Source organism: Trichosurus vulpecula, chromosome 2 (assembly GCF_011100635.1).
Source record: "Trichosurus vulpecula isolate mTriVul1 chromosome 2, mTriVul1.pri, whole genome shotgun sequence".
In the NCBI taxonomy this organism is placed as follows: Eukaryota; Metazoa; Chordata; class Mammalia; order Diprotodontia; family Phalangeridae; genus Trichosurus; species Trichosurus vulpecula.
Window position 1 is genome coordinate 11,370,875 of NC_050574.1, and position 14,209 is coordinate 11,385,083.

General features: G+C 44.8%; 1 protein-coding gene across 1 annotated transcript in view; it reads left to right on the forward strand.

Annotated features, from left to right (window-relative positions):
* LOC118836223 overlaps positions 1-13,491 on the forward strand; it is a 100,193-nt gene extending 86,702 nt beyond the window's left edge. The window contains 3 exon segments of the mRNA XM_036743567.1: positions 11,555-11,854; positions 12,302-12,583; positions 13,424-13,491. Of these exon segments, the coding sequence (XP_036599462.1) occupies positions 11,555-11,854; positions 12,302-12,583; positions 13,424-13,491 (650 nt within the window).
* The last annotated feature ends 718 nt before the right edge of the window (positions 13,492-14,209 follow it).

Here is a 14,209-nt window from a genome sequence, read left to right on the forward strand (position 1 = left end):
ACTCTTTCACCTGAATAAATACAGTTTTCAGAAAGCTAATTACCTTTACTTATCTATTTGTTATCAACTGATATTATAGGGGACACAATGATGAGGATTCATGAGCAATAGTAAAAGAATCCTATCCCCACAACCTCACCTCTGCACTGGTTACATCCCCCAAATTCTCTGGTAACATTTAGAGACTTGAAATATTTCTTGCTCTCTTTTTTATTCATAGATTCTCCTCCTCTTCCACTGAGATTCACAACATCCAAATCATTTTCTCAATCCAACTCTGGTTTTCTTCTCTACTAATTTAATTACCAAAACATTATCTTTCCTCAATGAGGTTTTGTGACAGTCTTCCTCCTTAGTCCAATTTCTCTAGAAAAAAGTAAAAGATGAGAAGACACCCTTTCCCACTCCTCAGCAAAGGAGAACTCTATGAGTTTTGTGTATCGCACATATTTTTAAACTTCTATTATGTATTGAATGGATGTGGTACTTTTCCTCTTCTTTTTCTATTTTCCCTCAAAATACCATTAGTTTTATGGGGAAATGCTCTGTGAAGGAAATGTACAAATGGTATACTGGAAGAACTTCTGAAGAAGCAAAAATTCAAATATATTAATAAAAAGCTAATTTAAAATAAAGATACCAATGATGTAACCCAGTCTTTTATTACAGGCTAAATATATCTCAGTTCTTTTAACCTATCCACAGATGGAATGATCTTCCAGCATTCATTATGTCACTAAAATTCCCAGGGCCTCAGTTTCTTCATCTGTAAAATGATTGGATTAGAATAGATCACTGATGAGTTACTTTCTATCAGTAGATCTATGATCATTGAGATCACTCCACACAAGACTTTCTTCAGTTTAGCCACATTTATCCTACAGGATCACACTTACCACTGACCACAGTACTCTGAATGTAGTCTGATATAGGCACGATGCAGTGCCCCTATCACAACATTCATTCTCAGCACCACTTCTAGAACTGCAGGTGACAATATCTGCAGTGATTGGAGTTATTGCCTCACCACATTATGGGTCACTAAACCCACCACATCCTTAGATGAAAAACTGAGGGTGATATTTTTCACTAAACTGTCACATGTGAGTGTAAGTATACACATGCATATGTGTCTATATAGGGATATATTTTGTTTGGACCATCCATCATATCTATAATGCCAATTCCCCTGACATTTCCCTCATAGGGTCCCTCTATTCATTGAAAACACAACTCACACACCATCTTCAAGATAAAATCTTTGCTGGGAAGTTCCCATGCCAGGACGGTGGAGTGAAGAAGGAACCCTCTGAAGCCCTCCCAAATTCCCCTCCACATAGTTAGAAAACTACCTCAGAATCAATCTAGGATGAAGGAAGCAGCTTACAAGAGCAGACGCAACAGCCAGCCTAACCACAGGGGGCCTACAGCAAGCTTCCAGTTTTTTCCTTTCTCTTCCCATTCAATTTTTTCCAAAGATCTGTCGTATCTAATTTTTCAATGATTTCATATACCTCCTTAAGGTCCTTCTTGTTCATTTTTTGATTAGATTTATCTAGTTCTGAGAGGGCAAAGTTGAGGCCCCCACTATGGTTTTATTACCTATTTCCTCCTGTCACTCATTCAACTTCTCCTTCAAAAATTTAGATGCTACACCATATGGTACATATACACTGACAGGACTTCATTGTTTATTGTGCCTTTCAGCAAGATGCAGTTTCCATCTTTATCTCCTTTAATTTGATCTGTTTTTGCTTTTGCTTTGCTTGAGATCATGATTGCTGCCCCTACTTTCTTTGCTTCAGCTGAAGTATAATAGATTCGTCTCCAGCCCTTTACCCATACCCCATGGGCATCTCTTTTCATATCATAATTCAACAAAATTATATTTAATAAGGTTAATGGAAAGAGAGATTAAAATTAATTGGAAATTAAATAATCTAATCCTAAAAAATAAGGGGATCAAAGAACAAATCATAGCACGAATCAATAATTTCAATAAATAAAATAACAACAATGAGACAACATGCCAAATTTATGAGATGCAGAGAAAGTGGTACTGAAGAGAAAATGTATATATCTAATTGCTTACACCAACAAAATTGAGAAAAATGACTCTACACTGAGTCATAACCATATTTACTATTTACTGACCTTTCTAACGTGTGTCCCACACACAGTATTTTGTCTAACAAGACACTAGATGTGAAACTATTCCCCTTTATCTCCCATCGATAGTGAACTCAGTGACATTTCACAGTAAAAACCGCACCCCTAGTAACCCTACTCTGGGCTATTTCCTAAAGAACTCTGGGTAATATGCCTGCATAGTAGATACTAAATGTGCATATTCCTTTAAGAAATAACCACTCCTTAACAACACCTTAACCACTCCTTAATCCCACCTCCAAACACCTAAATGACATCCCCCCCCCTTTAATCCACTATTAACTTCTACAAAAATTGCCTCTGCACCTCTTTACAGTTTCAGGTTCCCCAAGAACCCTTGCCCACTGTAAAGTGTAACGAATCTTTGCCTCCTTGACTTAAATAATGCTTGGGTCCACAAATTCATTCCAGGTGCCCTCACCCTGGGAACTTTGGTTTGGGATCCCTGCATCCTTGAGTTTCATTTCCCCCTCAACAGCAGGATACAAAATAAACCCACATAAATCATCAGCATTTCTATATATTACCAACCATGTCCAGCAGCAAGAGATAGAAAGAGAATTTCAATTTAAAATGACTGTAGACAATATAAAACACTTGGGAGTATACTGTCAAACAAACCCAAGAACTATATGAACACAAGTATAAAACACTTCCCACAAATAAAGTCTGATCTGAACATTTAGAAAATGTTAATTGCTCATTGGTAGGTTGAGCCAATATAGTAACAATGAAAATTCTACCTAAATCAATTGATTTATTCAGTGCCATACCAATCTATCAAAAAAAAATATTGTATAGAGTTAGAAAAAATAATTAAATTCATCTGGAAGAACAAAAGATCAAAGATTTCAAGGGAATCAATGAAAAAATTGTGAAAGAAGGCAGTCTAGGTGTATGTAACAATAATATGGCTAGCAGCTGTTGTGGGAATGAAAGACCAACAACAAGGGCACACAGGAAGGCTGCTAGCACAGGTTCTTTGATCTCCTTTTCTAAGGAAAGCAACTTTAAGGGGTTAACAATCTTACTTTAATCAAACATACATATATCATTCACTTAGTTTAGGGGGGAAAGACAGCACTCTGAACTTCAGAGCAAATACAAAAAGAAACTACAAACAGATTAACGGGCTTTTTCTGATCAAGACATCACATGCATAGTTACCAAAAAGAGAAGCACCAATATCTGGGTTTTCAAAGCTGGGGGGCTCTTAACAACAGCTACCCAGAGTCTTCTCTGGTCAAATCACACAACACTCTTCCAGTAAGTGAGAGCCCCCAAAACAAAACGCCAACCTCAGATCTTATATACCTTTCTCAGGATCAAAGGGCAACACAACCATGTGACTCAAACCTATGTGAACTAAGGTTTTTTGTGTTTTGTTGTTGTTGTTTTTTAAGCAGGTCAAAGACTCTTGATTCAATCAAAGAAACAAAAGACAAAAAAAGTCCACTTTGCTTGCCATTACATTTGAAAGGCAAGACTCATCAAAGGTATTTGATTACCTTAGGATCCTAAAAGAGAAAACAAAAAAAAATCCCACCCTATTTACCATAATAGTGTACCAGAACCCAAGCTGTATTATAAAGTGAAAATTATCAAAACAATCTGGTACTAGCTAAGAAATAGAGTGGTGGATCAGTGAAACAAATTAGGTACAAATTATATTATAGTGAATGACCATAGTAACCTATTATATGATAAACCCAAAGATCCAAGCTTTTGGAACAAAAACTCATCATTTGAAAAAAAAAACTCCTGAGAAAACCGAACAACGTTATAGCAAAAACTAGGTATAGACCAACATTTCACACTGTATATGAAGATAAGGTCAAAATGAGTACACAATTTACATATAAAGGATGATACCATAAGCAAATTAAGAGAGCATGGAATAGTTTATCTGTCAGATACATAGATAAGGGAAGAATTTAGGATGAAAGAAGGTATACATTGCCTTAGAAAATGTAAAATAGAAAATTTTAATTGTATAAAATAAAATAAAAAGTTTTTGCACAAAGAAAACTCATGTAATGCAAATTAAGAGAAAGGCAGAAAACCGGGAACAGTTTTCACAAGTATTGCTGATAAAGGCCTCATTTCTCAAATATATAAATAACTGAGTCAAATTTATAAAAAAAAAATACAAGTCATTCCCCAATTGATAAATGGTCATAGGATATGAACAAGCAGTTTCAGATGAAGAAATTGAAGCTCTCAGTAGTCATGGGAAAAAAAATCTCTAAATCACTCTTGGTCAAAGAAATGTAAATTAAAACAACTCCGAGGTACCACCTCGCACCAATCAGAGTGGCTAATGTCACAAAAAAGGAAATTGTTGGATTTTGGAGGGGGTGTGGAAAAATAGGGACACTAATGCACTGTTGGTTGTGTTATGAACTGATCCAAGCATTCTGGAGAGCAAATTGGAACTATCACACCAAAGGACTATGAAACTGTCCATACCCTTTGATCCAGCAATACCATTGCTAGGTCTTTATCCCAAAGACATCCAAAAAAGGGGAAAAGAACCATTTGTACAAAACATATTCATAGCAACTCTTTTAAGGGTGTCTAAGAATTAGAAATCAAAGGGATCCCCATCAACTGGGGAATGACTCAACAAGTTGTATTATAAGATTATGGTGGAATATCATTATACCATAAGAAATGACAAGCAGGATGATTTCAGAAAAAATGTGGAAAGGCTTACACAAACTGATGCATAGTAAAGTGAACAGAACCTGGGGGACATTGCACACAGTGAAAGCAATATTGTTCAACAAAGAACTGTGAATGACTTAGCTCTTTTCAGCAATGCAATGATCCAAGACAATCCCAAAGGACTAATGATGAATGCCTCCAGAGAAAGAAATAATATTGAGTGAACATAGACTGAAGCAGGCTATTTTTCACTTTCTTTCAATTTTTTTTCTTTCCTTTGTCTTTTTGTACAAAACGACAAATATGGAAATGTTTTACATAATTTCATAGGTATAATGTATATCTGATTGCATAACCATTTCATGGAGAATGAGTTTAGAGAGGGAGGGAGGAATCAAATTTGGGATTCAAAATTTTAAATAAAAATGTTAAAAAAATAGAAAAAAAATCTTTTCTGATTCCCCAGGCACTAGTGCCTTCCCTCTCAGACAAACACATATCTATGCACATGCATATATTTATTTTCTATTCACCTGGTATAAAGTTATTCTGCATGATCATACCCCAGCGTACATGTTGTCTTACCTCAGAGAATGGAAGCACCTTGAGATGCCTTTTGTCTGAATCCTCAAGGGTGAACTTAGAGCATGGTCAATATTCGATGCTTAATAACTGTTGACGTTTGATTGCACATCAGATAGGACCAGTGACCATATGACCTGCCATCACACATCCATATTCATCCCCCTTTTCCATCCACAGGGAAGGAAAATTAAGTCAATCTTACTTTTTACTGAAGGGAAAGGCATTTACTCAATGCCTCCTCTCAGGATCCTGAGCCTTGGGCTGCCCAGGAGAAAACTGTCTTACTCTTCTATCATGCCCAATTGTTTCAATTTAAGTACCTCTTGTGTCCCAGCCCATTCTCCCCCACTTTTCCTTTGTGCCTTCTGGAAGCCTTATTCTATCACTAAAAAAAATCCATTGAAGACAGAGCTGTGCCTTCCCCCTCCCCCCAAAAAAACACTGTTATCCATAAATGTGTTGTGCTAGGTATATATTTTTTGTCCTCATCATGAAAGTTTAAGCTCTGTGGGGGCTGTTCAATTTCTTTTTTTTTTCTCTTTGTATTCCCAGCACCTAGGACAGCACAGATCTTGTAGAAGACTAGCAAATGACCATTGAGTTTCAGGTGAGTCTTGTCTACGTGGGAGGCTGCCTGGGTCACTGGGCTCTCTGACCCAGGGATGTACTGAGTGATGATGGTCAAGCCAGCCAAGACCTGGCAGGCGTTGTCCTCAAGGGCTCCTGAGAGGTCCTGGTCAAAGGTGAACTTTCAAGGTAGGTGCCATGCCTGAACGAACTGTTAGCAGAGCAGCTAACACCATGGGCTGGCCGTTCCCGGGTTGAAAGGTGCTGCCATTGTGGGGTCTTACAAAAGACGCAGTGACTGAGCCGTTTAAATAGCTCAAGGTCAGGGGCAACAAATTCCTGCAATATTTGGTGCCAGATTCATGATTTTAACCCATTTGTAGTCAGGAAAACATAAGTTCAAAACCTGCCTTAGACACTTATTAGCTGTACAAATCTAAGCAAGTGACTTAACCTCTGTCTACCTCAGTTTTCTCATCTAAAAAATGGTGATACTGTAGAACCTACTTCCAGTGTTGTGAAAAGGATCAAATGAGAAACTATTTGTAAAATATTTTGCAAAACTTAAAGTGCCATATAAATAATAGTTGGTGTTATTTTTGATGACCCTAAGAGAACAGAAAATGAGATGTACCCAAAAGTCACATGACACATAGAACATGTGTCCTCAACCAGCTAATCCACGGGACTGAGGCTGTGTCTTCTGGGGCCATGGAATTAAGCCTTTATGCCCAGTCTTGGTCCTTTTGGGGTAAGGCCTTTTATGGGGTGGGGCAGTCATAGTAGGGCAAGTCTCAAAAATTTTGGCTCTGGTCCCATTCAATGATCTTCAGTGCTAGTTACATCAGAGCCTTTGGACTTGCCTTAACTAAGCTTAATATATGTTAATCCCCAGAGAACTAAACCTTGAAGGACAATAGGTCTGCTTTCATCAATATAAGAGCAGAAATAGTAGGGCTTTGGTTTAGGGGGAGTAAGGCAGCAGGGCTGGCCACCACATCCTGGTCTAGGCTCCGGTACACCTAGTACACTTTTCCCCTCTGCACAACCAAGACTGGGCAACCCAGGTCAGAGTTGAAGACCCAACATGAGCCCCATAATCTCTTACCTGCTTTCTATTGGTGAGTCTCGAGGGTCAGGCCTGGGGAGGCAGGGACATTGTGACAAGATCCTTAGTTCCTGCCATTGAAGGACAGACAGGAAGCCTAAGGAGACAGAACCATTCGGAGCCTAACAGGAGCCCAGTGTCTGTTCAAAGGGCTCTTCCTTCAGATTCTGAACAAAGCAGTCTTAGAGGCTTTAAGGGAGAGCTGGGGATGGGTCAGCTTGGGCTGGAGGGGAGGCATCTATAACCTGAACTTCTCTTACAGGGCTATGCCTGGACTGGGCAGTGAGGGCACTGACAGGTGAGTCTTGCCCCCAACATCTCACTGGTCTCTTGACCCTTTTTGAGTCAAATCAATTCAGACATCTATTTCCAGGATAATCAAGGAGGGAAATCAGGGACATTGTGTTGAATGAATGGGTGACTCAGGGAGGAGCTTCAGAATCTAGTGGTAAGGTAGACGTAGGGCCAGAGGACTCTCTGGGAATTCAATTTGTTTCTTTCTCAGACCCCCTTCATGGGCCCACCCTCTGGGCCGTCCCCAGTCCTGTGGTCCCCAAGGGAGCAGATGTGACCCTGTGGTGCCAGGGCCACCTGAGGAGTGACCGATTCCAGCTCTGGAAGGATGGAGAACTCAGAGATGAGAGAAATGCCTCCTGGCAGCAGGCCGTGTTCATGCTCAGGAATGTGGATGACTGGAGAGATGCAGGAAGCTATAGCTGCCACTCTGGGCAGGGGCCCTTGTGGTCAGTGCTCAGTGAGCCCCTGGCCCTGGTGGTGACAGGTCAGGGGGTACTGTTCTACAACCATCCCTGGTGGGAAGGACGCTCATCCTGAGAGATGAGGCCAGATAAGCCCTCTCTGGGAAGTCACTGACAAAGGGCACAAACCCTCAGGCTTTACTACCTGCCTCCCCTTACTACCCCCACCTCCCTCAGCTTTGAGAATGCCTGGCTCCCAAGCTCACGTGTTGGGGGCAGAGAGAAGGTTCTGAAATGTTTCCCCTCAATAACCCTGTGAGGAGGAGAGCATATGAACCACGGTTTCCATTTCAATGATGGAGAAACTGAGGCTTAGAGGGGAGGTAAGGTGGCTTGAGGTCAGAGGGTTGTTTAATGTCAGGCCCAGGATTTGAACCTACATCTCTCAGCCACAAACCCAGGGATCTTTCCCCATCTGGTCAGTGTCCCTTGGTGACCTGGCCAGGAGAGCTGGGCTGCTCCTCCCTCAGAGGAGACATAGCAGCCTTTGGGAGAAGGGCCACACAGCTTAACCAGAGCAAACTTATTCTAGAGAAACTTTTCCTGTCTCTTCTCAGGCCCAAATTGGCAACATTCAGCCTGTCCAGGTGTGTCTCCCCTTGTTCCTTTTTGCCCTCATTTAATTCCTATCAGCCTGTACAGATGACATCACATCTTCGTATCCCACCATTCTGCTGTTGCCCCTGCCTAGGATGCCCTTCCCATCTTCATCCATCACTTTCCTTCACATCCTTGAGGCCCAGCTCAGATTATGGCTGCTCCAGCATGCTTTCTCTATTTGTAACCCGTGGCAATATCCTGGCCCTCCCAGCATGGTTCCTTCATGTATCTAGAGCACTCAATCTAGAATCAGGGTTCTTCCCACCAGCCCAGGCTGCTGTCAGTCTGGCCTGTGTTAGAAGGTACTCTGCTGAAGGGAGGAGCCTGAGCTCAGGGCCCTGCAGCAGGAGATTGAAATGTCTGCCCCACCCCAGGTCCTAGCTGGGTGACTGTGGGCAAGTCCCTGACCTTCTGTGGATCTTGGTTCCTTCTTCTATGACATAAAGCTCATGGGGCTCGACTGTCTAATGATATCTCTTGAGTTAAAACCCCAGGGATCCCTAGGACTGTGAGCTCCTGAGAGCAGCAGAAGTGGAGTCTTCCCTAACCCTGGGGGGCTACCGCATCACTGAGCAGGAGGCACCTAATACATGGGTCATCAGTGACGGCAGGAGAACTGGACAAAAGAAAATTCTACACAGAACTGCCCAGAGGGAGCCCCCATTCTCCTCCGTCAGCTCCTGCCCACCCAGGGACACAGACAGCTCTGCCAGCTCTGCTCCGGCTTCACTGATGGCTGGGCAGAGGGAGGCAGGCAGTGACCTGGCACCAGGTAGCAGCATTGGAAAGTGGGAAGGGCCCATGCCTGGGAATCTGGGTTTCCATCTAACACCCCCCAGTCATAGGAAGACAGAGCTTTGCAAACCTCAAAGCTTAAAAGAATTTGCCAGTGATGGAGCATTAGGATCCTGCTTTGGTCCAGCAGGTTTGGCTGGAGGGCCAGAGCTGGACCCCTTGGAGAAGGTGAGAAGAGGGGCAGGTGGTAAAGGCCAACCTTCTCCTCCAGTCTCTCTGTACATCCACAGCCTTCCTGGGCCCAGAACATCTTTTTGAAGGTGACCCAGGGAGCCCAGTTAGTTGGCCATGAACAGACCTACAGGACTAGACAAAGGGTCCTGGCCAGAGATCCTCAGCCCACCCTCCCTCTTCTTGGATCTGTTTCAGTGACTGATTTGAGGGCATTAAGGGGAGAGATCAGGTCCCTAACTTTCTTCTTTCCTTCTTTCCCAGGATCCCTCCCCAAACCCTCCATTTCAGCCTCACTTCACTCCCCAATATCCCCAGGGACAACAGGGATCATCTGGTGCCAAATGTTGCAACAGGCACCCTCTCAGGACTACCGTTTTGCCCTGCTGGAGGCAAAGAACCTGGTGCCCTTACAGAGACAGAGCCCTGTGGGGACCCAGGCTGCTTTTCTCCTTGTCTGTGAGAACTGAGGACACTGGGAGCTACAGATGTATTTACTATAGGAAGACAGCACCTCATAGAGGGTCCCATCTGAGCCAGACCCTGGAGGTGACTGTCCTTGGTGATTGAAGTTGGGAGCCCCAGGGATCTACAAGGCTATGGGGACAGCACAAAATCCTGGAAATTCTGAAGGGATTGTTTGGGGGGATGATGAAGGAGACCCTGGGACCCCTTCTTGTTCTAAAGGCCTCAGTTTAGGGGCCCAGGATAGTGCAGGTGTTCCCAGCTCAAGGCAGGCCCCAGACAGGAAAATGAGGAGAGAAGCAAGATTGCTATTTCCTCTCTCACTAAAGGTTTGGAGAAGGGGCCTTGAAGTATCATCTAGCCCTAACATTTGGTGTCTTTCTTTCCCCTCAGGACGACTCCCCAGGCCCACTCTGTGGGCCCAGCCTGGCCTTGTGATGGCCCCAGGGGGCAACATCATTCTCTGGTGCTCAAGGCCCAAGGTGTCTTCCTTTGGAGAGGTGATTTTCACTCTGTGGAAGGCTGGGACCCAAGAGCCCTTACAGCGCCAGACCTCTGCAGATCTCTGGACTAACTTCTCCCTCTCTTCTATGAGCCCAGAGGACACTGGGAGCTACAGCTGTGCTTATATGGACCAGACAGCATCTGCTAGAGGATCAGAGCCCAGTGAGGCCCTGGAGATGCAAGTGCCAAGTGAGGGGGGGGGTGGGCCCCAGAATTATTCTGAGGATAATCCCTCTGCTCTCTGCCCAGACTGAGGCCTCACAGAGACAAGGCCAGGTATCTACACAGCCAGCTCTGCCCTGGGGTCTGGCAGGACTCAGGGGTCTTGGAAGACATGAGGCATTTCTATTGTCATCTAGAATCTTAGAAAGAAAGGCAATGGTTGGGCCTGAGTTGGGGTTAGGAGGAGAGTCACAGGGATGCAGAGCTGAAAGGGGACTTGGAGGATCTTGAGGCCAAACCATCCTCTTATCAATGAGCAAAGTGAGGCCCAGAGAGAAAGGACTTGTTCAAAGTCACAAAACAAGTGAGTAAGCCTGGAAAAGACCCTGAGCCTTCTCCCTCCTGGACCATGATCTGAGCCCTGGTTTTAGACTGGGCCCTGGGTCTGTCTGGCATAGCCCAGAGGGAAAGGGAGGGGTCATGGCCTTTCCTCCCAGGAGTCATCAGAGGCCCAAGACCATAGGTTAGGTGAGTTCCTTCAAACATAAACATCTCCTTATATTTCTAGCCAGCTACAGCTAGAAATGTATGAGTGATATTCTGGTCAAACCCCTTGTTTACAACTGAGGCTCATGTGCAGCTACATGGCTCAGTGGATAGAATGCTGGGCTTAGAATTAGAAACTCTCCCCTTCCTGGGTTTGAATCTGGCCTCAGACACTTACTAGCTGTGTGACCCTGGGCAAACCGCTGAACCCTGATTGCTTCAGTTTCTTCATTTGTAAAATGACTAGAAAAGGAAATGGCACATCATCCCAGTATCTTTGCCAGGAAAACTCCAAATGGATTCATGAAGAGTCAGACATGGCTGAATAATAACTGAAAAACTGAAGTCAGACTCAGACGGGGCAAATGAATAGCCCACGTCACACAGAGACTCAGAGGCAGAGCAAGACCTTGACCCAGGTGTCCTGACTCCCAGCCCCATGTTCTTCCTCTCACAGGATTTCTCCCCAAGCCTTCCCTCTCAGCCCTCCCAGGCCTTGTGGTAGAGCCCGGGATGCACATGACTCTCCACTGCTGGCAGCCCCCTCAGACATTCCTCAGTGGCCTGACCTTTACTCTGCTGAAGGTGGGGACTCCTCAGCCCTAGCAGAGCCAGAGCCCAGCTGGGACCTCGGCTGACTTTCGCCTCCTCTCTGTGAGGGCCCAGGATGCTGGAAACTACAGCTGTGTCTACCATAGGAGAATGGCTCCATATAAGGGGTCTGAGGCCAGTGAGGCCCTGGAGATTTGGGTGACAGGTGAGGGTATATCCAGGTTCCCAAGGCATAATGTAGAGGTTTGGGACTCAAGCCTGAGGGGAAGGCCAGACATCCAGAGAAGGCATAATGTTCTGGGCTCTTTTGACCGTTATGAAATAGGTACAAGGGGTGAGGGTCCCTACAAAGGGGAGAACAAAGGTGGAAGCATGGACCATCTCAGGTACTGATCCAAACTCAAGGTGCAAAGAGGAAAGGAGGAAACACCTTTCTGTTTCTAGGGGGTCCAGAGAACTTCTGTGCTTTAATATTTATGCCTCTCCAGGGAAGGAGCCTTTGGGCAAGGAATGACCAAAGAGCCAAAGCAAGTGAGAGCTGTTGGTCAGGGAGTTTTTCAGGGACTTCTCAGCTCTTATTTCCCCTAGACCCCACCTCCATTATAACTGTGCAGGTCCCCTGAGGGTCTCTGGTCTCTGCTTGGTTTTCCAGATGCACTTCCCAAGCCTTCCCTCTCAGCCTGGCCTCAGGTGTTATCAGGAGCCAACACGACCTTCCTGTGCCAGGGGCCTTCATGGAGTAGTAGCTTTGTTCTGTACAAGGACAGACACAAGAAAATCCTGCCGAGCATGGATAACACTCAAGATGGGGCCAAGTTCTTCTTGACTCATGTGACCCCCAAGGACTCTGGCAATTACAGCTGCAGCTACCAGCTTGGCACCAATGAAAGTCTCTGGACACAACACAGTGACCCCCTGCAGCTCTTAGTGACAGGTGAGAAGAAGAAGCCCCCAGGACCCATTAGAGGGCACCGACGAACACTCCCTCCCTCACCCCACCAGGAAATGTAACCAAGGTCTAGGCTCTAGCCAAGAGACACAGGATAAGAGACAACAGTAACCTTGACATTTTCCTCAATTTCAGGCCCACAGAGACCAAGGGTGTGAACTGGGACATGAGGCTTCCCCCCATACTTCCCTGTGATCCACATATCTCTACCCTGCTTTCTGTGTTTCTGAACCTAGTTCTAAGGGATAAGCCCACTCTGAGCAGCATTTGTGGCAAACTGTTGGATGCTGGTACTGATGGGCATCTCTGGAGGGAGATGAGGAGAAAACACAGGGGCAATTTCAGGGGCAAAGTGAGGGTCCTCTAAGGACAGTGATTTATGAAGATTCTTGTCTCTCCACTATCCCAGGTTCGGAGCCCAGCAACACCCTCATTATCACCCTCAGCTGCACTTCCTTCCTCCTCCTCCTCCTCTGCCTTCTCTTGCTGGCAATCCTCTGCCAAGGATCCATCCCTATGGGTGAGAGAGAATTGTACACCTCAGTGTCTTAAACAATAGAGATAGGTAAGGACCGGGACCTCTATTTGCTGCTTTGAGACTTTCACTGACTTTGTTTCTTCCCTTCCCATGTCTCTGTCCTCAGGGTCTTCACAAGGAGAGAGCCCAAGGAGGTAAGGAGACTCAGCTCCTCTTCCCATAGTCCCCTGTTCCTTCCTTGCCATGTAACCCTGGACACTGTGTACTGCACAGAGTCCCTGGTGAGAGAGGCTCCCAGGGTGAACTCCATCCCCCTGACCTATTTTCTCCCTCTCTCCCTGTCACAGGTGTCTTTATTGCCCTTGTCTTTCTCGGAGTACCTGCCTGCCACATGAAGCTGGGACCCCCAGAGTGAAGACCCTGTGTATCTTATCTAGGCAGGAAGAAGGTATGATAACAGGTCAAGGGGAGGGGATTGTGCAGCAGTGTCCTGGTCCTGGGAGCTGTGGGAATGATGGAAACTTCCCTCTACCTCAGATACAGGAGCGGCCAAGGAAAGACGAAGGGAACCATTGGTGAGTTAGCCCATCCTGTCCTCCATCCTTGACCCTGACCTTTCCTGACAGGCTCTAGGCCCAGATTTGGACCACCTCTTAATCACATTTTTTTTCTTCTACTCACCCAATGTGAGGCCTCTGCCCTGGGAATTCTTTAGCTTATTGGGGTAATTTGTTAACTATTCCAATCACTGTACTTCAATATGATTTATTTCCCTTAAATTTTATGCAGTTCATTTTCATGTAATTAAAGGAATAAGACTGAGAAGGCATCCATAGCTTTGGCCAGACAGACTGTCAAAGCATTCAGGACACACCAATAGATTAAGGAGTCATGCTGTAAAGTCACTCACTGTTCCCTCAATATCGTATTCCTCCTTCAGGTCCCCATGGCTGAAGACCCCCAGGAAATGACCTATGCTCAGCCGAATATTGAATGAGAGGAAATCTAATCTCATAAAGAAACCCACAGAGCCCACCATCTATGCCACTGTGCCCAGGGACTGATGGTTTGGACACCTTTCACAGAAGAAATTCTCTCCTGCCATCTCCTCTCCAATCTTCTCTTCTTCCATC